This window comes from Erythrolamprus reginae, chromosome 2 (genome assembly GCF_031021105.1).
Source record: "Erythrolamprus reginae isolate rEryReg1 chromosome 2, rEryReg1.hap1, whole genome shotgun sequence".
Classification (NCBI taxonomy): Eukaryota; Metazoa; Chordata; class Lepidosauria; order Squamata; family Dipsadidae; genus Erythrolamprus; species Erythrolamprus reginae.
In genome coordinates, this window is record NC_091951.1 from 322,807,670 (window position 1) to 322,829,694 (window position 22,025).

The 22,025-nt window shown below is 40.6% G+C and overlaps 1 protein-coding gene across 2 annotated transcripts in view; it reads right to left on the minus strand.

The window, feature by feature from the left end:
• Positions 1 to 22,025, minus strand: part of RAB3C (RAB3C, member RAS oncogene family) — a 106,292-nt gene that overhangs the window by 68,701 nt on the left and 15,566 nt on the right. For both annotated transcript variants that reach the window (XM_070736368.1, XM_070736367.1), the window contains exon 2: positions 14,250 to 14,477. In XM_070736368.1, the coding sequence (XP_070592469.1) occupies positions 14,250 to 14,477 (228 nt within the window). The remainder of the gene's footprint in view (positions 1 to 14,249; positions 14,478 to 22,025) is intronic.

The window sequence follows — 22,025 nt, forward strand, 5'->3', positions numbered from 1 at the left end:
TGCCTCTCTGCTTGGGTAGCGTGCCAGTGGGAGCTCATCACAATTTAGCCGTTTCAGGCTTTGTTTCCTTTTAGTCGACAGGATAGATATCACAAATCCTTGTGGGCCTTTTATCATTTTGAGATCTGGCTGCTTTCCAGCACGATCCATTGAAGCTTCTATTGTACAAATAATGAGTTATACTTAGCAGCTAAATCTAAAGCACTAAATATCTATGGAGATTCTCAATCGTCCAGGTCATGGTTGTCCAAAAGGTGCTTTTTCAGGGGGCAACTGAACTTTCTCATTTTTCAGAAGGAAAAGGGGGGACATGATCGAAACATTTAAATATGTTAAAGGGTTAAATAAGGGCCAGGAGGGAAGTGTTTTTAATAGGAAAGTGAACACACAAACAAGGGGACACAATCTGAAGTTAGTTGGGGGAAAGATCAAAAGCAACATGAGAAAATATTATTTTACTGAAAGAGTAGTAGATCCTTGGAACAAACTTCCAGCAGACGTGGTTGGTAAATCCACAGTAACTGAATTTAAACATGCCTGGGATAAAGATATATCCATTGTAAGATAAAATACAGGAAATAGTATAAGGGCAGACTAGATGGACCATGAGGTCTTTTTCTGCCATCAGACTTCTATGTTTCTATGTTTCTTTGAAGACCCTGAAGAAGCTCCTTGGATGAGGTGAAATGTCTTCAAAGAAAAAAAAAGTCCAGTTGCTCCCGAAAAAGCACCTTTCGGACAACCAGAACCAGGACAGCTGAGAATCTTCATAAGCTTTTGGCTATGCACTTTGGGATGAATGGTGTGGGAATATGAATGGATTTCCAGAAAAATAGCAGACTACAGACACCATTTAGAATTCTTTACCAAGTCAACTAGACACAAGAACAGTTTCCCCCCGAACACCATCACTCTGCTAAACAAATAATTCCTTCAACACTGTCAAATTATTTACTATGTTTGCACTACTATTACTAGCAGTATTTTCTCATCATTCCTATCACCCATTTCCTCCCACTTATGACTGTATGACTGTAACTTGTTACTTGTATCCTTAAGATTTTTATCAATATTGATTGTTTCTTCATTGCTTATTTGACCCCTATGACAATCATTCTTGACAAATGTATCTTTTTCTTTTATTGATTTGATTTGATTTGATTTGTATGCCGCCCCTCTCCGCAGAATTGGGGCAGCTGACAACAATAATAAAACAGTGTACAATGAACAAATCTAATATTTAAAAAATATCTAAAAAAACCCCATTATTTAAAAACATACAACACAAGCATACCATACATAAAACTATATAAGCCTGGGGGAGATGTCTTAATTCCCCCATACCTGATGGCAGAGGTGGGTTTTAAGCAGTTTGCGAAAGGCAAGGAGGGGGGGGCAGTCCTAATCTCCAGAGGAGCTGGTTCCAGAGGGTCGGGGCCGCCACAGAGAAGGCTCTTCCCCTGAGTCCCACCAGATGACATTGTTTAGTCGCTGGGACCCGGAGAAGGCCAACTCTGTGGGACCTAACTGGTCGCTGGGATTCATGCGGCAGAAGGCGGTATCGGACATATTCTGGTCCGATGCCATGAAGGGCTTTATAGGTCATAACCAACACTTTGAATTGTGACCAGAAACTGACCAGCAACCAGTTCAGACTGTGGAGTGTTGGTGTAACATGGGTATACCTAGGGAAGCCCATGATTGCTCTCGCAGCTGCATTCTGCACGATCTGAAGTTTCCGAACACTCTTCAAAGATAGCCCCATGTAGAGAGCATTACAGTAGTCAAACCTCGAGGTGATGAGGGCATGAGTGACTGTGAGCAGTGACTCCCGGTCCAAATAGGGCCGCAACTGGTGCACCAGGCGAACCTGGACAAACGTCCCCCTCGCCACAGCTGAAAGATGGTTCTCTAATGTGAGCTGTGGATCGAGGAGGACGCCCAAGTTGCGGACCCTCTCTGAGGGGGTCAATAATTCCTCCCCCAGGGTGATGGCCGGACAGATGGAATTGTCCCTGGGAGGCAAAACCCACAGCCACTCCGTCTTATCTGGGTTGAGTTTTCTCAGAACAGCCACCCTTAATTAGAACAAAATATTATTAGTTTCTTTAATTGAGGTGGCCCTAGCAGAATAAATCACTTTTTGTAGATGGTAAACTGGCAGAAAATAGTAGCTCCACTCTATCAAGAGGACAAAACTAATTATTTCCATTTAAGCAAATAGGCAGAACAAAGGGAAAAAACCCAATGGATGTTGGAAAATTGCATCTGTTACCTAATATGATGCTCTTCCACTGAATCATTTCCTCCCATCGTCTCTCCTAGCGAGAGAAATGACTCAGCAAATTCTAAACTGAAAAGTGGTCTAGTCACTGGGCCCAAAGTACTTTCACCCCAGACAGTATCCACTCTCAAAGGCCTCCAAAATATTTTGAAGTCATATTTACTTCTGATGGCCTTGAAAAGATGAGGTCAGGTAATGAACATCAAGATCAATGCGCCTTCCAGCTTATCAAGAAGCAATTACAGAAAATATTTACTCATTCCTCTCTTCTCTGAACTGTAGCAGTCTCTGGAAATGGAAAAATATCCTGGTTTTCACTCTATGCAGAATGGGGAAAATGGCTATCTTGCCCCTTCTCCAAGGTGGGTGGAGCTAGCCTTCAAGTATGGGTTAGGACCGCATTGTGATTAATGGGGACTGAATCTGTAGCTTTTAAAAGTAGTTCTGTTTACTGAAATCTCCTTCTTTTGATTCAGTCCATGACCTCAAAGGAGGCATGCAATGGAAAAATATATTGGGTTTCACTCTATGCAGAATGGGGAAAATGACTATCTTGCTCCTTCTCCAAGATGGGTGGAGCTAGCCTCCAATTATGGGTTAAGACCGCATTGTGATTAATGGGGACTGTGGCTTTTAAAAGTAGTTCTGTTTCCTGAAATCCCCCTCTTTTGATTCAGTCTGTGATCTCAAAGGACATGTGCAATGAAAAAATATCTTGGTTTTCACTCTACGCGGAATGGGAAAAATTGCTATCTTGCCCCTTCACACACAGTTTTGTTATATAGATTTGTTTTACCTGTGTGTGTCTGTCAGAGCGAGATTGCTAAGAACTTAGAGATCCCTGGCTGTCAAGATGTCATTCTTCCTAAGTACAATTCCTACTGAAAGCAGAAACATGTTTAAGCTATGAGAAACAGCATAACATTTGGAACCAGTGAAGGCAGATGCCACTGTGAATCACTGAAGTATAATGGGTGGGGGCATAATTTTTCCAAAATTTAAAGAGATGGTATCAAACTGGAACATCAATCAAGAGTAAACCTATCTCTAAATGAAGTACAGTGGTACCTCATGATACGAACTTAATTGGTTCCAGGAGGAGGTTCGTAAGGTGAAAAGTTTGCAAGATGAAACAATGTTTCCCATAGGAATCAATGTAAAAGCAAATAATGTGTGCAAATCCTTCAGGAAAATCCCAAACTTTAGAAGGGAGGTGAACAGAGGGCAGGGAGGAGCAGCTAAAGGGGGCGGGTGGAAGAAGCAAGGCTAGGCTAAAGGGTGAGTGGGAAGGAAGAAAGGCAAGGGGGGCGCCCCTCCCTTTTCTTTCTTCAAAAGACACCCTTTCAGTGCCTCTGCAAGCACACTGTTCTCCTACTTTTGTTATTGCAAAGTCTTTCCCCCTCCAAGCCGCCCCTCCCTTTTCTTTCTTCAAAAAAGGGGGGGAAAAGAAACCCCTTCAGACCAGTAGCAGCGGCTTGGGTTCGTAAGGTGAAAATAGTTCAGAAGAAGAGGCAAAAAAATCTTAAACACCGGGTTCGTATCATGAAAAGTTCGTTAGAAGAGGCATTCGTAAGATGAGGTACCACTGTACAACTTTAAATGCATCTTGGAACTGCAAGGATAGGTCTAATAAATGTAGACTTAATGGTTTCAAGGATGTTATGTCAGCAAGAACTTTCCTGAACTGTCTGCTATGCCTCTGCTTTTCTATTTCTTAAGAGGCAATACTACAGACCACATCAAATATCCAACAGAATAGCTGAAGGATGGGTGGCTACATAAATGTTTATTTATTTATTTATTCATTCATTCATTTATTTATTTATTTATTTATTTAGTCAAGAATGTATTGGTGGTATACAATGCTGTAACAATGTTTGTATACATGATACTAGTAAGAGAGAAACATTAGGACAGGAAACGGTAAGGTACGCTGGTGCGCTTATGCACCATTTAAATTTAAATAAATAAAATAACATATTTAAATAAAGTAAAATGTAGCTGCAAGCTTCCAAGGAGGGAGGGAGAAAAAGCGAAGAATCAAAAGTTGAGTGAAGAACTCTCCCTATGTAAAAAGAAACACCATAGAACCAGTCCAGCTATAAGGAAATCATTTCGCGCTTCGACTCTTAATAGGTCTCAGGCGCCTGAATGGGAACTTCAAAGAGAAGTAGAAAAAGAACAGTTGCTGGAAGTCTCAGCTTCTTTTACAGACAATTTAACTAGTATTTAACTTCATTTTTGCTTTTTAATAAGGTTTTTTTTTACTGACTTTTAATTATTAGATTTGTCTTACATTGTTTTTATTATTGCTGTGAGCCGCCCCGAGTCTTCGGAGAGGGGCGGCATATAAATCTAATAAATAATAATAATAATAAATAATAGTCTAACTCGCAGCCAGGCTAATTCACTTATTGTTTCCACAAAAAATAAGGCAATGCAGAAGTAAGACTCTTGAGATTATTTTCATAGAGTTTGTGAGCTGCCTTTATGGTTAAACTGTAGCCAAAATTTCTTCTTACAGTTTGGTCACGTTCATTGTTTGAGCAATTGACATCTATTAATAAAAACACGGACTCATTAAAATGTCACTTTGCAGCTTTGGCTCCAAAACACCCCACTTGTATCTACTTGTATTAAAGCCTATGTGTCAGACTTGGATACTATGGGGATCCTTGAGATTCCTTGAGGAAGAGATGCAATTTTAGCAGAGGTGGGTTTAAGCAAGTTCTGACCTATTCTGGAGAAGCGGTTGTGGAAATTCTGAGTAGTTTGGAGAACCGGCAAATACCACCTCTCACTGGCTCCACCCCCATCTATTCTCTGCCTTCTGAGTCCCAGCTGATAGGCAGGAAATTAGGATTTTGCAATATCCTTCCCCTGGTGTGGGGAGGGAATAGAGACTCTTTTTTTGTAATTTTTTGCCATTTTTTCTCCATAATTCACATTTATATATCAATGTACATATCCACAATATATCAATAACATACATATTTATACATTTTTATTCAGCCAAAAGTCAATATCCTATTGTGCACCTATTTTCAACTCCTATTCATCAGTCTGTTTTTCTTCATTTCATTACATCCCCCTTCCTCTATCTCAATCTCCTGCTTTTACCTTCTTACTACTTCTCTATTCCTCCTACTTCTCTCCGCTGCTTCTCCTCTCCCTTTCTATTTCCTCTTTGACCCTCTTTCCCCTTTCCTTGTTTCTTATCCTAACACATCTCATAGTTTTCAGACTGATGACATTTCTGCCACCGGTTTAGGCAAACTGGTCCAAATCAGCAGCAATCCACCACTGAAAAAGATGGATCTGTAAGTACATTGAAAACAATAGACATCAGAATGGATTTGCCTGATTTTTCTTTTATTGGATTGGATATGTTTCGTAATAGATTGTGGAAATGCTATAGCTATATCTTCATCTCAGTAATACATTTGACAAAGTATATCATGATATTTAGCAATCTAATTGTATTTGCTGAATGCATGATAAGTAAATGAATGCATAGCTGGCTCATAAATGATATCCAAAATCTGTTCATAAATCATTTCTCATCCAATGGGTCTTAGGTATCTAGTGTCCTGCCAAAACTCTACTCTTCAGTAATTTTATTAATGCCTAGGGTGATTACTTATGAAATGTATGGCTAATTCATATATTGGTGGATTAATTAATTACCTAAAAGTCATAAATAAAATACATAGCAATATTAAAGCCATAAAAATGCAAATCAATTTAGAGAAATTTAATGAAAATAACAGAATGAATTTTAAGTGGAAAATGCAAAATGGTTCAGGAGATACCCTATTTGGTAATAGTTCTTGTGAAGAAAATATTCTAGAAGTGATTGCAAATTAATTATATGCCACCAGTATGATGAGGTTGCAAAGAAACAAATTCAATTTTAGGTTGCATTAAATGTTCCTCTCTGAAGTACTGCATCCACTTCTGGACACTATACAGTATGGATTCAGAGAAATTGTAACAGGTTCAGGGAACACGAATCTGATACTTAGAAAGACAAATATTTATCTTGAGAAAGAGGAGATTGCAGGGAAAATACGATAATACTTTTCAAATATTTGAAGGGAGTCCACTGAAAATTGGGGGGGGGGGGGGACTTCCTAAAAGTAAGAGCATTTCAAAATTGAAGTCAATTATCTGGAAAGTTAGTGGGCTCCCTTTTACTGAATACAGTGGTACCGTGTCTTACAAACTTAATTGGTTCCAGGACGAGGTTCTTAAGGTGAAAAGTTTGTAAGACGAAACAATGTTTCCCATAGGAATCAATGGTAAAGTGATTAATGCGTGCAAGCCCAAAATCCACCCCTTTTGCCAGCCGAAGCACCCGTTTTTGCGCTGCTGGGATTCTCCTGAGGCTCCCCTCCATGGGAAACCCCACCTCGAGACTTCCGTTGCCAGCAAAGTGCTCCTTTTTGCAATGCTGGGATTCCTCTGCTGGGATTCCCCTGCAGCATCACAAAAACATGGAAGTCCATAGGTGATGTTTCCCATGGAGGGGAGCCTCAGGGGAATCCCAGCAGCGCAAAAACGGGTGCTTCGCTGGCAACGGAAGTCTGGAGGTGGGGCATCCTGGCGGCGGCGGTGGGTTTGTAAGGTGAAAATAGTTTGTAAGAAGAGGCAAAAAAATATTAATCCGAATCCCAGCGACCGATTAGGTCCCACAGAGTGGGCCTCCTCCGGGTCCCGTCAACTAAACAATGCCGGTTGGCGGGCCCCAGGGGGAGAGCCTTCTCTGTGGCGGCACCGGCTCTCTGGAACCAACTCCCCCCGGAGATCAGGACTGCCCCTACTCTTCCTGCCTTCCGTAAACTCCTCAAAACCCACCTTTGCCGTCAGGCATGGGGAAACTAAACATCTTCCCCTGGGCACGTTGAATTTATATATGGTATGCTTGTGTGTGTGTGTATGTTAGTATAGGGGTTTTTTCTTAAATTTATAATATTTTAATTAATTGGATTAATGTATTGGATTGTCTTTTCACTTGTTGTGAGCCGCCCCGAGTTTTCGGAGAGGGGCGGCATACAAATCCAAATAATAAATAAATAAATAAATAAATAAATTAAACCCCGGGTTTGTATCTTAAAAAGTTCGTATGACGAGACGTTTGTAAGACGAGGTATCACTGTATATCTATGATAAATTATTCCATCTGCCATAGATCCTTTGAACTGGGTTTTTGTGAAGAGAGGGCATTGATAGCCTAAGGCACTCCTTCTGTCTACATCCTTCTGCAGTTTCTCTGTCAATGCTTCTTAATTTCAAAAATAGCCATGAGATAAATTTTCTCATGATGTTTTCCTGTTGGATTTAATTTGACTCTGAAATCAAGGAAGGCTGAAGAGGGACAAAGATAATTCTATAAAACGAAAGGTAAGACTTTGTCCAATTCATCAATGTACTTGTAATTAAAACAATACTGTATTGTTCTAATATTGTAGTAGTCAAGATGTTGGACTGGCAATGGGATGACTCAATTTTAATGCCATCTTAACTAGGGAAATTCTCTGGGTGACATTAGGTCCAATCGCCAATATTTTCCATGGGCAAAGATGGGAAGAAGGAAATACATGATCCTTGTTATGAAATTTTATCAAGTGCTTTTTAGTAAGGTCTGATAAATATAGACCCCACACATCTCTATATTTTGTAAACACTGAAAAAGTATGTTTTTAAAGATTTAGATTTAACCCATGGCTATTATGCATCACAAAATTATTTCGTACTCCAAAGCTAGCATTTACATAGACTGTGCAACATCACTACAAACAGAAGAATTTAGAGAAATGTGATCCCAACATCTTTTATCCATACTTTATAAAATGAATGTATTATAAACACCTTAATTGTCACTTTACAAGGAACGTCTAGGATTTGTAGTATAAAGATCTTGAACTTGTTGTATGAAATAACTACAATGTCTTAAATCCCTTTCAGGTGTAAGCTGCAGTGGTAAGATTGAAAAATCATTGTATATACAGTTTCCATCTTCAGATATTGAGAATTATTATAACAAGGCTTAGCTTTGATGCCTCATCCTTTTATTTACGTGTAAGCAACCTCAAGCCCAGTCAAACTATTCTCTTTGAATTAAGGATAGTAAGGATAGTATTGTCACTTTCTTGGATTACTGCAGCCAAAATCAGCAGATTACAATTCAGAGAGCAAGAAATGTATAGCCAGCGTTGTAAACACCGGCCAAAACTGCCCCAGAGCGGAGAGATGCGTCTTTGCCCTTCCACGTTCTCCGGCTTCGGGCTGGGATCGAAAGTTCGGCTTTTGGCAGCATGCCAAGTCGGTGCACTGCCTCCTGGGCAGCTCAAAGTGACTTCCTCCTTTTCCCTTGGCTATCCTGAATGCGAACATCCGCCCGCCCTCCTCTATCATACAGTGTGCCTTAATGGGGTTGCCTCGTGCCTGAATAAGAATTTTTTGTGGTCTCTCCTATGGGTGCAGCCGTTTTTTCACCTATTCCATACTGATGTTAGGGACGGACTGGTTAGGGGGGTGCAGCACGATGTAGATATACATTTTGATCAATTTGCTTCTTTTTGGTCACTGAGGTTGGCAGGTTAGGGGCGGAAAGGGGCAGTAGGAGCAACTGTGCATTCTCCTTTTGGGCATTTTTTTCAAAGATGATGGGCCGCCTCTCCCCATGAACTATAGGTTGGTGCAACTCTGGGGATTGGAGGGGGGATGCCCATGGGACTCACCTTATCCAATTTCCCGTCGGGATTGGAGGGTGAGCTCCTCCCACATGCTTATGGGCGTGGCTCGTATCCAGGTGCAGGTGGCTATCTTCACCTAGTTCAGCAAGGAGTTATGCCCAATAGTTGCCTATGTATGTTTTGACAGGCAATTTCTGCCCCATTAGTTTATTGGCCCCTGCAGGTCCTTTGGTTACCTTTACGTTATTTAAATTTACATTATTTAAATTACATATTCAAATTTATGCTAATTTAATAAAGTGACCCTATATTAAACTCCAGCTACTGTCTCCGCGTCGTTATTCTGCTTCCGGGGCAATGGATAGACATTTCATAAAAATTAAGGAATAGAGTTTGCTTTGAGATTTCTTTGCAATCAATAAAGTAACATTTCCTGACAATCATAATGGTTTCACAACATGGTATTCCCATGGGATATTTCCAGAGATAAATTGAAGAGTGAATTTAATTAGAAGTCACAATTCTTGCATAAAGATCTTGCTTCATTCTCCCTCCCTCTCCTGAAAGGGGAAAGTCTAATGCAAAACCCCTCTGCAACATATTTTTGTTAAGGATTTCTCTCTTTCTCTCCTTAAATACTTCCACAACTGCCTGAGCCAGTCTATTCTTGCTGATTATTCTCCCCCTCGGCTCCACAGAAAGAACAACAAAAATATTAATATTATCAAAAAAGAAAAATGGAACTAACACTGTGCGTACATTGTTCATGACTGTTGTTAGCCGCCCCGAGTTTTCGGAGAGGGGCGGCATATAAATCCAATAAATGAAATGAAATGAAATGAAAATAAATGGAGATACAGTGGTAACTCGTGATACGAACCCCCCGTGATACGAACATTTCAAGATACGAACCCGGGGTTTGGAAATTTTTTGCCTCTTCTTACGAACTTTTTTCGACTTACGAAACTGCCGCAGATCGCAAAATGGCGCTCCTCTGGGTGCCGCCGCCCGGCTGTCACCTTTTAAAACAGCCGGGGGGCTTCTCGGCATTCTCCCAAACCCGAACCCAAACCCGAACTTTTGCTGAACTTTTCGGGTTCAGGAGGCCACCGAGAAGCACCACCGCCCACCTGTCACCTTCTGAAACAGGCGGGGGGCTTCTCGGCGTTCTCCCGAATGCCGAACCCAGAAGTTCAGCAAAAGTTCGGGTTTGGGTTTGGGTTCCATGGAATCCAGGAAGTAATCACCTTGGCATCCTTAGCAACCTGCCAGTGACGTCAAAGCTCCAAATGCTGAACACGACTCCGAACTTTGCCCAAACTTTGGAAAAATTTCGGGTTCGTGTTCGGCATACCGAACACCGCAAAATTTGGTACAGACCTGAATTGTGCGGGTTCAGTTCGCCCATCACTAGAGGTAAGTGGTGAAGAAAGAAAGAATCAGAAAGAGTAAGGGCAGTGGAAAGTTGGGGATAGAAAAAAATTAGGAGAGGAAAGATCCAGCAGAATGCATTGGGATGGGACTTCCAGAATATTTTGCCACGGGATGCCCTTCAAAAATTAAATAAAACATTAAGCAATTGCTCCCTAGCTTTTGGGTTTGAATAGGTAATTTCATCACTGGCAGTCTTATAAATGTATCAGTTTGATACATCCACTTCAGACATATCAAACTGATGCCTTTCTCTTTACCTTAGCTCTTTGATGAGCTATAAAAGAACTTGCAGACTTTCAAGACTGCTAGGTCTATTTGTGTGAAAGTGAATGAAGTCAGCCACCCCTATTTACAGGACAGATTGCTGTTCAACTGAATCATTTGAGTCAACACAGATTTTCTGCTTCATGGTCCAGGTCAGTGATGGCGAATATTTTTTTCCTCAGGTGCCAAAAGAGCATGTGCGCACACTATTGCACATTCACAAGTCCCCACACCCATAATTCAATGCCTGGGGATGGCAAAAACAGCTGCCTCTGCCAGCCGGAGGCCCTCTGGAGGCCAGAAACGGCCTGTTTCCCAACTTCTGGTGGGCCCAGCAGGCTTGTGTTTCGCACTCCAAAGACTTCCTTGGAGCCAGGGAAGGTAAAAATGCTCTCCCCCATCCTCCCGGGAGGCTCTCTGGAAGCCAAAAATGCCCTCTCCAATGCTTCTGTGTGAGCCAAAAATCAGCTGGCCGGCACACATATGCACCTTGGAGCTGAGCTAGGGCAACACCTCATGTACCAGCAGATATGGCTCCATGTGCCACCTGTGGCACCCATGCCAATAGGTTCGTCATCACTGGTCTAGTTGTAATTCTGTTTGTCCAGAAACCCTTGGTGAATATTCTGGTGTTTTTAATGAGGTATATAGCAACTTCAGTTTATTATTGCTTATTGTTTTAAATTTCCTTGAATGGACAGTCAATGTTTTTTTGCCCTGATTGCTGTTAGAAATCTTATTTACTTCAATGGTGTCTCAATGCTGTCTATTGATGTTTAATTTCTTGTTTTTCCTCCCAAAAGACTATACAGCAAAGCTCCTGATGAGTCACTGAGGCTTTAAAGAATGTCAGAAAGACTCACCAATTTATAATAAATGTTTCACCAATTTATAATAAATGTTGTGGTTCTTAATGAGTCAGAATACAGGAGTGATAGGAACAGAGAGATCAGGAATGGTACAACATGTAATGCTAGCCTGTGCTTATGTATCACAAGAAAGGAGCAGAACAACTGATTTTCTCTACCAGAATCTTCCTGTTGCTTCCAACCAAATTGTTGGGCACATTTTGGGATGCAACCCCATCCCAGCAGCAGTGGTGGGCTCCTGCCCCAATTGGGGTGAGGTAGGGGGAGGTAGTAAGTTTATGCACTATTTATTGAATACTTAATAGTTTTTTATTGTCCTTTTTTCTCTAATAGTATGATCCCTAATTACTGTTAAAATAGGAAATAATTAAATAGTATGTTTTTACACATAAATGCTTTAATCATTTTAATCATTATCTAGAACTGGACTTTTATAGCAATTAAAGAAAATTGAGCTATTTTCCTAATCTGTTATCATACTGAACGTTGTGGGTTCAGTACAAAACCTTAAAATGTTACTGTGCTCCTCAACAAATAATGCTGTCTATCATTTGTCCTTTTTGTGGCTATTCAAATAATGTGACTTAATCAACTGAAAGAGTCCAAGCACCTATTTGAACATTTATCTTGGTTGGTAAGCCACCCCCACTCAGGGACATGACCTTTAAGCCACCCTGGTCACATGATTGTCGAGCCACTCCCACCTGGTCACATAGCATGCAAGCCACTCCTACCCAGTCACATGACCATCAAGCCACACCCCAAAAATAAGCCACACCCACAGTGTGGCAGTAAAAAATTTGGCAGCCTATCACTACATGCAACCCACAGGACGATGCAGTAAGAAGGACCAGACACTAGGATATTAATTAACTAATAATTGACCAATTTATCTGAAAATGCCTGTTAAGCTTTTTAGTTCTAAACAACTCTGATTAAATTAAATGGACAATCCAATACAGTAGTACCTCGTCATACAAACCCCTTGTCATACGAACTTTTCGAGATACGAACCCGGGGTTCGGAATTTTTTTGCCTCTTCTTATGAACTTTTTTCACCTTACAAACCCGCCGCCGCGAACACCGAACCTGGAAGTTCGGCAAAAGTTCTGGTTCGACATTTGGGTTCGGGAGGCCGCCAAGAAGCACCGCCGCCTGGCTGTCACATTTTGTAAGACGAGGTATCACTGTATATCTCTGACTGGCCCCGCCCAAATCTATTCTCTGCCTCCTGATTCCCAGCTGATTGGGAGAAAATGGGGATTTTGCGGTGTCCTTCCCTTACCACGCCCATCAAGTCATGCCCACCAAACCACAGTCACAGAACCAGTAGTAAAAAAAAACCTGAAACCCACCATTGTTTCATTTGTAGCATTTATTTCAAGTGCATATATAAATAAATCGAACTTCGTATTGTATATTTAGAATTCTAGCTTTGGAACTCTACCTTCAGATGATTAGGGAGAAGGAGATATTTTTAAAGATGGGCCAACAGCATCACATGTTAATAGAGAGGGTATTCTGTAAGATAGGAAGACTAGGTTCCAGCTTTTACATTCTAATGTGCTTGTGTATTTGCAGGAAACAAATATTAATGACTTCCACAACTAATGTCTCAAAGCAGTGAGACGAGAAAGTCATGAAAAACCGAAACCTCTAAAACTGTAAACCAGTCAATATGAGTTAAATATGCTCTCTTTCTTCCTAAATAGTAAAAGAAAAGGAATAATATCAGGCATCATGATCATCACCATTTAAAGACTAGAACAGGAACTGAAGGATTACTGGCTCCTACTTCATATTATTAGGAAATCTAGCAATATGCTAGTAAACATTTGTAAAATCTTGCAAGTCAGATCATGCTGTACTTCCTCTTTCTTCTTATACTTCAATGAATTAGATAATGTTTACCTGAATAATATCTGAATGTTATCTTATTTGTGGACTTATAAAATGCTTCAGCCCTTTTTCCTTAGGTAATAATTCCCAAATATTTCCTTCAAACTCATTTTCCTTGCTCTGTGCAGCTATAAGCAGAGCCACTCAAACACCAATCCTTTAAAAGCAGAGTCATATATATGTAATCAACATCAGATTGTCCCATCCATCAGAAAAGGATGGGTTCCAGAAGATGGAAATTAAGATGGAAGCAAACTAAGGCAGATTCAATGCTATTTGAAGACAGTGCTCCTGAACAAAGTAAATGGTAGCTTTCCATTCTATCTGTAGGTCAAGTAATTCATAAATCCTCCATTAAGGTAGCTATTAGGGCAAAATCATCCAGCATCTGAGGACAAGACATCATTTACTGGGCAAACTATATGGTATGTATCCTTCTATATTTCCTTATTTCCCTCCTCATTCCTTGCTCAGAGCAACCACATCCCACATCGCTCTACCAAATGGTGGGATTGGACTGGTCAAATGCAAAATGGAAGGATAATCAAGATCAACGTAATTAATCCAGTTGTGAAGAAAGATCAAAATAGAGATGTGTTTCTCAATCTTGGGAACTTTAAGAAATGTGGATATCAACTCCCAGAATTCCCCATCTAGTATGAATGTTGGGATTTAAAGTCCAGATGTCTTAAAGTTGCCAAGAAACACTGAAATAGAGTAACTTGCCTTTAACATTTAATATACAAACCTGAGTAGCAGAGATATACCATGCACATACATATATACAGTAAGCTTGCTTACCCAAATCTGTAGCTTAATTCTTTTTTCATTTTTGAAGACTGTTTTCACTTTGAAATCGATCCCAACAGTGCTTACAAAAGCCGAGGTAAAAGAATCATCAGCATAACGGAATAAGAAGGAGGTTTTTCCAACGCTGCTGTTACCAATGATGAGAAGTTTGAACATATAATCAAAGTTCTGATCTGATGTTTCCTTTTGGCCATATCGGGTATCTTGCGCAGATGCCATCTATAGATTGCAGATGAGGAAAGAGAGAAATTTTTTTTAGATTAAATGTTATGTTGGCTTCACGTAACTCCAAAGTACTTATATTTTCACCAGCCTTCTCAGCACTAGGTGCCCAGATATTTACATATAAATTGAAGGAGATCTTACTATAATACCAATAACTATAGTGAACATTTTGGTTTCAGTGGAAACCTTCCCCTCCACAAGGGAGCAGAGCTAATTATTATTATTATTATTATTATTATTATTATTATTATTATTATTATTTAATACATTTGCATGCCGCCCCTCTCTGCAGGCTCGGGGCAGCTCACAGCAGTGATAAAACAATATGCAATAACAAATCTAATATTAAAAGTCTAAAATAACAATTTAACATTACAAAGTCTAAAAGCCCCATTATTTAAAAAGCATACACACAAACATACCATACATAAAACTACATAGGCAAGGGGAGATGTCTCAGTTCCCCCATGCCTGACGGCAGAGGTGGGTTTTAAGAAGTTTACGAAAGGCAAGGAAGGTGGGGGCAATCCTAATCTCTGGGAGGAGCTGGTTCCAGAGGGTCGGAGCCGCCACAGAGAAGGCTCTTCCCCTGGGTCCCGCCAGCTGACATTGTTTAGTCGATGGGAACCGGAGAAGGCCAACTCTGTGGGACCTAACCGGCCGCTGGGATTCGTGCTGCAGAAGGCGGTCTCACAGATATTCTGGTCTGGTGCCATGAAAGGCTTTATAGGTCATAACCAACACTTTGAATTGTGACTGGATCGGCAACAAATGCAGACTGTGGAGTGTTGGTGTAACATGGGCATACCTAGGGAAGCCCATGATTGCTCTCGCAGCTGCATTCTGCACGATCTGAAGTTTCCGAACACTCTTCAAAGGTAATTAATTCTGTTGTCCAAATGGCCATGATTGTGTATATTCACAGAAGTGTTTTTAAGCATTCCTAAAATAGAGCACAACCATCAAAATCAATTGCTATGAAAAGGAGAAGAATTCTAGTGCCTAGGCCAAAGTAGAAGGAATGGCAAAGCAATTGAAAAAGCAGGGAGGGAAATCTTTGAAAATTTTCTGAATTTTCTGAATTTTCTCTTGTATTATGATCTTACTACAGTAATCCCTTGCTACATCGTGGTTCATCTTTTGCGGATTCGGTACTTCATGGGTTTTCAAAGGGGGCTTAAATCCATTAAATCCATTGAAAATTTTAAATCCATTTAAAAAATCATAAAATTCTTCTACAGTACTACTGTAATCTATTTAAAAAGTGGTAGATCTCACATGTAGTTCCAACTGAGAAACATTATAGAATGACTGTTTAATGCAAAGGGTGGATTTTAAAAGTCCAAATACTCATTAGATACATTAAAATATATATTTCCTCTACTTCACGGAAATTCATTTTTCACGGGTGGTCTTGGAACGCATCCCCATGAAAAATGAGGGATTAGTGTATATCAAATTGATATCCTGCCTTCCCCTCTATGCTATGCATACCACAGCATTTTTTGTGTGTGTGGTTGTGGGGGCTGGCTTTGAGTAATGTATTGGGGTTGCAATTTTTAAAGTGGGCAAGGTCAGGAGGGTGAGAAAGTATGGCACAATAGCTATATATAGCATAATTTCAGTTGATTACAATTGCATTTTATTCTTGCGTTATTTTTTTACCTTTAGTTTATATGCCTTTCTATTTCCAAAGACACAGAATGGCATATAAATAGAAATGAATGAATTGAATGAATAAATAAATAAATAAATAGTACGTTATAGTTGTTGTTGATACAGTTAATAAATATATGAAATGTGTTCAAATGAAGAATTATATTTAGAAAATTGCTACCAAGTGCAACTAAGAAAAATAGCTGCCATTGTTAAATGAATCTTTCTAATAGATGGCCTCTGAATATTTAGGGTTTAAATTTGTGTAAATATGTATAAATGTATACATCTGCCAGGACAAAAGATTCTGAATTCTAACTTGGCCAATAGAAACTTCAAAGCATGTATTTTGATGTGATCTTGCTGAATGTTCACTCAACTTTGGTTAATTCCTGCCACTGTTGAGCTTACACATTAAATATGTGAATTTCTGCTCTGTTGGGGGAAAAATATCCTAATAACTTCTTCACCATAATGGAAATGAATTTGGTTTTATGTTTTTTAAAAAGCAGCAGAACATTGTGGTAAACCTCTAACTGACTGGAAAATTCAGGAAGTTGAAGTCTAGCTATCTTAAAGCTGCTAATTAAGGTTGAGAAACACTATTTTCTAATGGATGATATGTGGACTTCTTGCAGTTGCTACAGGTGTCAGATGTCTTCCTGTCTTTTATTTTTCCCCCCAATGATGATCTATATCTTCTTTGGCTTCCGACATATCATGTCAGGATTAGTACCTGAGATAATATTCCAGTTGCAGTGAAAAAAGTTGTAATTAGTGTAAAGTAAAAAGAATGCTGAGTCATGATGGATCAGCAGGATGTCCTACAACCTGATTGGTCAAGATCTGTATATACTGTAATGAACCTTTGGATAGGTGTGGCTTGTGGTCAGTGGTGACTTGTTGTAGTTTATGGTTAGTAGCGGTAGAGTTGTCTAGTAAGATTGTTTGGTGTTGTGTAATATAGAATAAAGAGCATAGTTTTGATACTAAAAAGAAATAAAAGTCTTCTGAAGAATTCCTGCTGTAGTGTCTTCATTCTGAAAGCTCTCCAGTTCCTGATATCCTTTCTACTTCTGGGCAGGAAGCTTCTAAACGCAACTCTGACATATCAATCAATAGTCCTAAATGAAAACATAATAAGAAACACCTCCCATGGTGCTTTTTTCAGTTCAGGAATATGGGCAGTCAGGGAATTTGATCTCCATTAAGAGTGTACAAACTAGACTGAATCCAAATGTCAGTCTGACTTGACAATTCAGAAAGCTGTTGGAAGTATTGAAGGAGATAGTTTCTTTTCTAAATCAAATGCATCCTCCTTAATATCAGTTATCCAGCTAATATTGTACCAAAGGAGAAGTGGTATAGCAACACAGGATGACTACTTCACCTTGTACAAATGCCAAAACAGACTCAAATAGAGGAGGTCTAGGTAAGAATAGGTCTGCCATACAAGCTCATAAAATAAAGTCATAGGCTGCCCAGTGGTTTGGATTTAATCCAAAAGACCTAAGGACCACATTAGAGTGTGAGCATCCCGCATTTGTATCTTTTAGCAGAATCATGTGGCAGCTACTTTAAAGAGTGCTGCAGTGGCCTAGAGGTGGAGTTCTTGCCTCGCAAATCAGAAGGCTGTGAGTTTGATCCTAAGTAGAGACAGATATTTCTCTGTCTGGGTACAATGAGTATATATCTCCTCGAGATTCGACTACTGCAATGTTCTCTACACGGGGCTACCTTTGAAGAACTTTCAGAGATTTCAGGTGGTGCAAAATGCAACCACACAAGCAGTCATGGGCCTTTTGAGATATGACCATGTTTCTCCAGCACTCTGTGAGTTGCATTGGCTGCCGCTTGGTCTCTGGACACAATTCAAAGTGTTGGTTATGACCTATAAAGCCCTATATGGCATCGGACCAGAATACTAGTGGGACCGTGTTCTGCCTCATGTATCCCAGCAGCTGATTAGGTCCCACAGAGTGTGCATTCTCCAGGTCCCACCATCTAGACAATGTCATCTGGCGGGGCCTAGGGGAAGAGCCTTCTCTGTGGCAGCATCATCTCCCTCCAGAGATTTGTACCGCCCCCACCCTCTTTGCCTTTCACTAGGTTCAAGACTCATCTCTGCCGACAGGCTTGGGACCGCTAAGTCTAATATCTAGCCTCAGCTGATGAATGAATTTACATGTATGAATGTGAGTGACTGGTCTTAAGATATTGGGGTTTTAGAATGTTTTTAGACTTAGATTTCTATATGTTCTGTATCTATTCTTGTTGTGAGCCGCCCTGAGTCTGAAGAAAAAGTGACATAGAAGTCTAATAAACAAACAAACAAATAAATATCTGCTGAACAAAACTCTGCATTGCCAACAGGAAGGGCATCTGACCATTAAACCCTCTGCTAGCTCCATTCAGTTGCTCAGACTCCACCCTGTAAGGGATTATTAGATGATTAATAGTTAAAAGATGATATGGCAGCTGAGTTTCAGACAGGGCTACATTGTTCTCTGAAGCAGCTGGCTGAACTGAACCTGACACAGAACACAGCCCTTGAAAAGGGTAGGTGGGAATTCTGAGCAGCATTTTAGAAAACATATTAACTTAAAAGCGTTCATATCCTTCTTTCTTCCATGTAGCCCTAGGAGCCATAGTTTATTCTTTACTCTCATTTTATCTTCGTAACACCCTTGGAAGGTAGTTGAACTGAATGGATGCAACTGACTTAAACTTGCCTACGCCAATGAAGATTTTAACCTTGTTCTGCTGGCGTGTTTCAATCGCCCATAATTACAGGGTAATTAGTCCAGGAAGATACACACCAAACGATAAAAGGAAAACCCAAAAGTTTTTATAAACAGAAAAACAGAAACAGCTCCCTTTTTAAATGTCAAAGGGATTTTCTGGAACACACAAGGCACAGGTGAAATGCAATCCAATTGCTCACCCAATAACTGGGAAATTGAGTCCAATTCTAAAGTCCAGAGAGTCCACACACACAATCCTGAACAGCAAAAAACCATGATGTTGACGAAATAATGAATCAGATAAACTGCCATGAGGCTAACACACCAGGCTGCACTTTTATCTCTAGCACTAATTACAGCAGCCCCACCCAACAACAGGTGGCCTCATTTTCTCTTGTAATAATCCTTCAGTTGTTGTCTCCTATGCATCACTCTACGCTTGCGTGGATGTGTCATTAATTCTTGTTCAGAATCCAGGGATGATACAGATGATTGATCTCCTCCTGGGCTGTCTGCCAAACTCCCCTTCCCTGTCACTCGCGCTTCCTTGGTCAGAGGAGACAGATTCTACTGGAAGCAAAACAGGCCTGCGGCATGTGGATGTCTCCCCCACATCCACCTCCACATTGCTTGGGGCAGGAGCTGGGCCAGAGCTAACCACAACACAGTCCAGCAGAAAGCTAATAGAATATCACTGTACTTATGAGGATGAATAATTGATAATGATATGAAGTATCCTGTTGTCAGCCTTTAAACCAGACTTTTTCTGCTATTACAGTACAAATGCTACAACATAAAGCACAATTTCAAGGTGGTGATATTTTTAGAATGCTATTGAGGCTTTTCAGTCCTTCTATGTGTAATTTATCCCCCCGGCCTCCTTTTTCAAAACAGTTCTTAACTGGCAGCATCTGCTTTCACTGTTGCAAAATTGGGGTGCTTGACTTTTACTTGCAGACAAGTGCAAAATTCTCTCTATATATCAAGATTCAGGAATTACTATTGTTATCACTACACTGAAATACACTCCTTCTCATTCATGGACTGTAACTACACTATTCTCATTTTAAAGGAGTGATGTTCACGCATTTTTCCCAATGATTAACAGCTGTTTTGGGAATATCAGGATGGAGCTGAATTATAATAATAAGCATTAACTATCCATTTGCCTGTTTGAATTATGTTTGGACTTTTATATGCCTGGACAGAAACTGACTACACAATTATGGATGATTGGATGGTTATCTATAAACCCATTTCAAAATCTATAAGCCACAATCAGAATCTAGAAGTGATATTTAGGATGTTGCAAAGAATATTTTTCATTGAGGTAATTAGAATGGGCTGTTCATTAAGTGACTTACATGATTGATATGCCTAACCATTAAACAAATATTGATCAGAATGGTCAGTTGAGAATATTTTCCATTTTTTCTGGATCCCTGAAATGTTCTATATCCCTCAGCTTCTTTTTCAATGCTGGAAAAGGACAATATTTTGAAAATGGTCATCAATTACTTATTTTGTTTTGGGATTTGTTGAGCACAGAGAAGTTTCCTTGTTAATGCATTGGTCTACCACATGTCATGTTCCAGATTTTTATTTGTAATTAAACTATTTTTATTTATTTATTTATTTATTTGTTTGTTTGTTTGTTTGTTTGTTTGTTTGTTTATTTATTTATTTTACTAGAGTTGCAAGGGACCTTGTAGGTCATCTGGTCCAACCCCTGCTCAGGCAGGAGTCCCCATACCATTTCAGACAAATGGCAGTCCAATCTCCCCTTGAAAGTCTCAACTGTTTGATCACTCACAACCTCCATAGGCAAGCTGTTCCACTGGTTGATCGCTCTTACTCTCAGAAAGTTCCTCCTTATTTCCAGGTTGAACCTCTGTTTGGTTCCAACCATTATTCTTAGTTTGGCCTTCTGGTACTTTGGAAAACAGCCTTGAGCCCCTCCTCAAGTATTGGAACACTGCTGTCATGTCTCCCCTGGTCCTTCTCTTTGCTAGAGAAGCCCCCACCCTCCTTGTCTCTCGTAAACTTCTTAAAACCCACCTCTGCCACCAGGCATGGGGGAACGGAGACATCTCCCCCGGGCCTATACAGTTTATGTATGGTATGTTTGAGTGTATGTTTTCTTTTAATAAGGGGTTTTTAATGACTTTTGTTGTATCCTGAAATGGCTACCTTGTAACGCTGTAAATAGTTTGTTCCTCTTTTCCAGCGCTGTCTGAGCCCAAGCAGGAAGTCGCTCCTGATTGGCTCAGACGCGGCCGGCTCTCGCTTTGGCGGGAACCGCAAAAGTATAAAAGAAGCGGCTTCTCCCTGCAGAGCCAGTCGGTACTCGCTGAATCGTCACTTTACCTTGCTGAGCTGTCACTTATTCTCTGAGCTGAATAAAAGTACCGATTGCTCAAACCCTGTCTCTGGGTCTACTTCACTGGCGACGAACGAACGGAAGAACTTCGCGTGCAACATGGACAAAATCCAGATCGGCCAGGCTCCAGAACTTTTCGATGCCGAGAAAATGACTTGGGACGAGTACATGGCCACCTTCGAGATATTCCTCGAGGCGGCGGGAATGCAGGACGCCGGAGCCGATCGCAGACGGGCTATTTTTCTAAACTACTGCGGCGCAGAGATCCGTAGACTTGCCCAAACTCTCACCGAACCAGAACAAGCAAGAGCCACAGCGTGGGACGTCCTTCAACAGAAACTAGCGAGCCATTTTAAACCAACCAGACCAGCCGTGGTTTACCGGCATCAATTTCACATGATGGCTCAGAGAGAAACCGAGTCGATAAGCCAATTCACAACGCGGCTTCGAACGGTACTCGCTCAATGCAAGTTTCAAGATCCGGAAGCTCGCCTCACCGACGCCTTGATTTTCGGCATGAAGAACCACACAGTGAGAAGTAAACTCCTCACCGAAGATGAGCCGACTCTACAAACCGTAATCAAATTAGCGCAAACCGCGGAAGCAGCCGACGCAGCGGCAAGAGAATTAAAAGAGCACGGAAGGCGAGAAACCATTGCCAAAATCGACGCCGAGTCTCCCAGCGCCATGGGAACAGACGTCCGCGGCCAGCTAACTAGCAACGGGGACGACTGCCTCCTCCTGCAAGACCAACCGAGACAC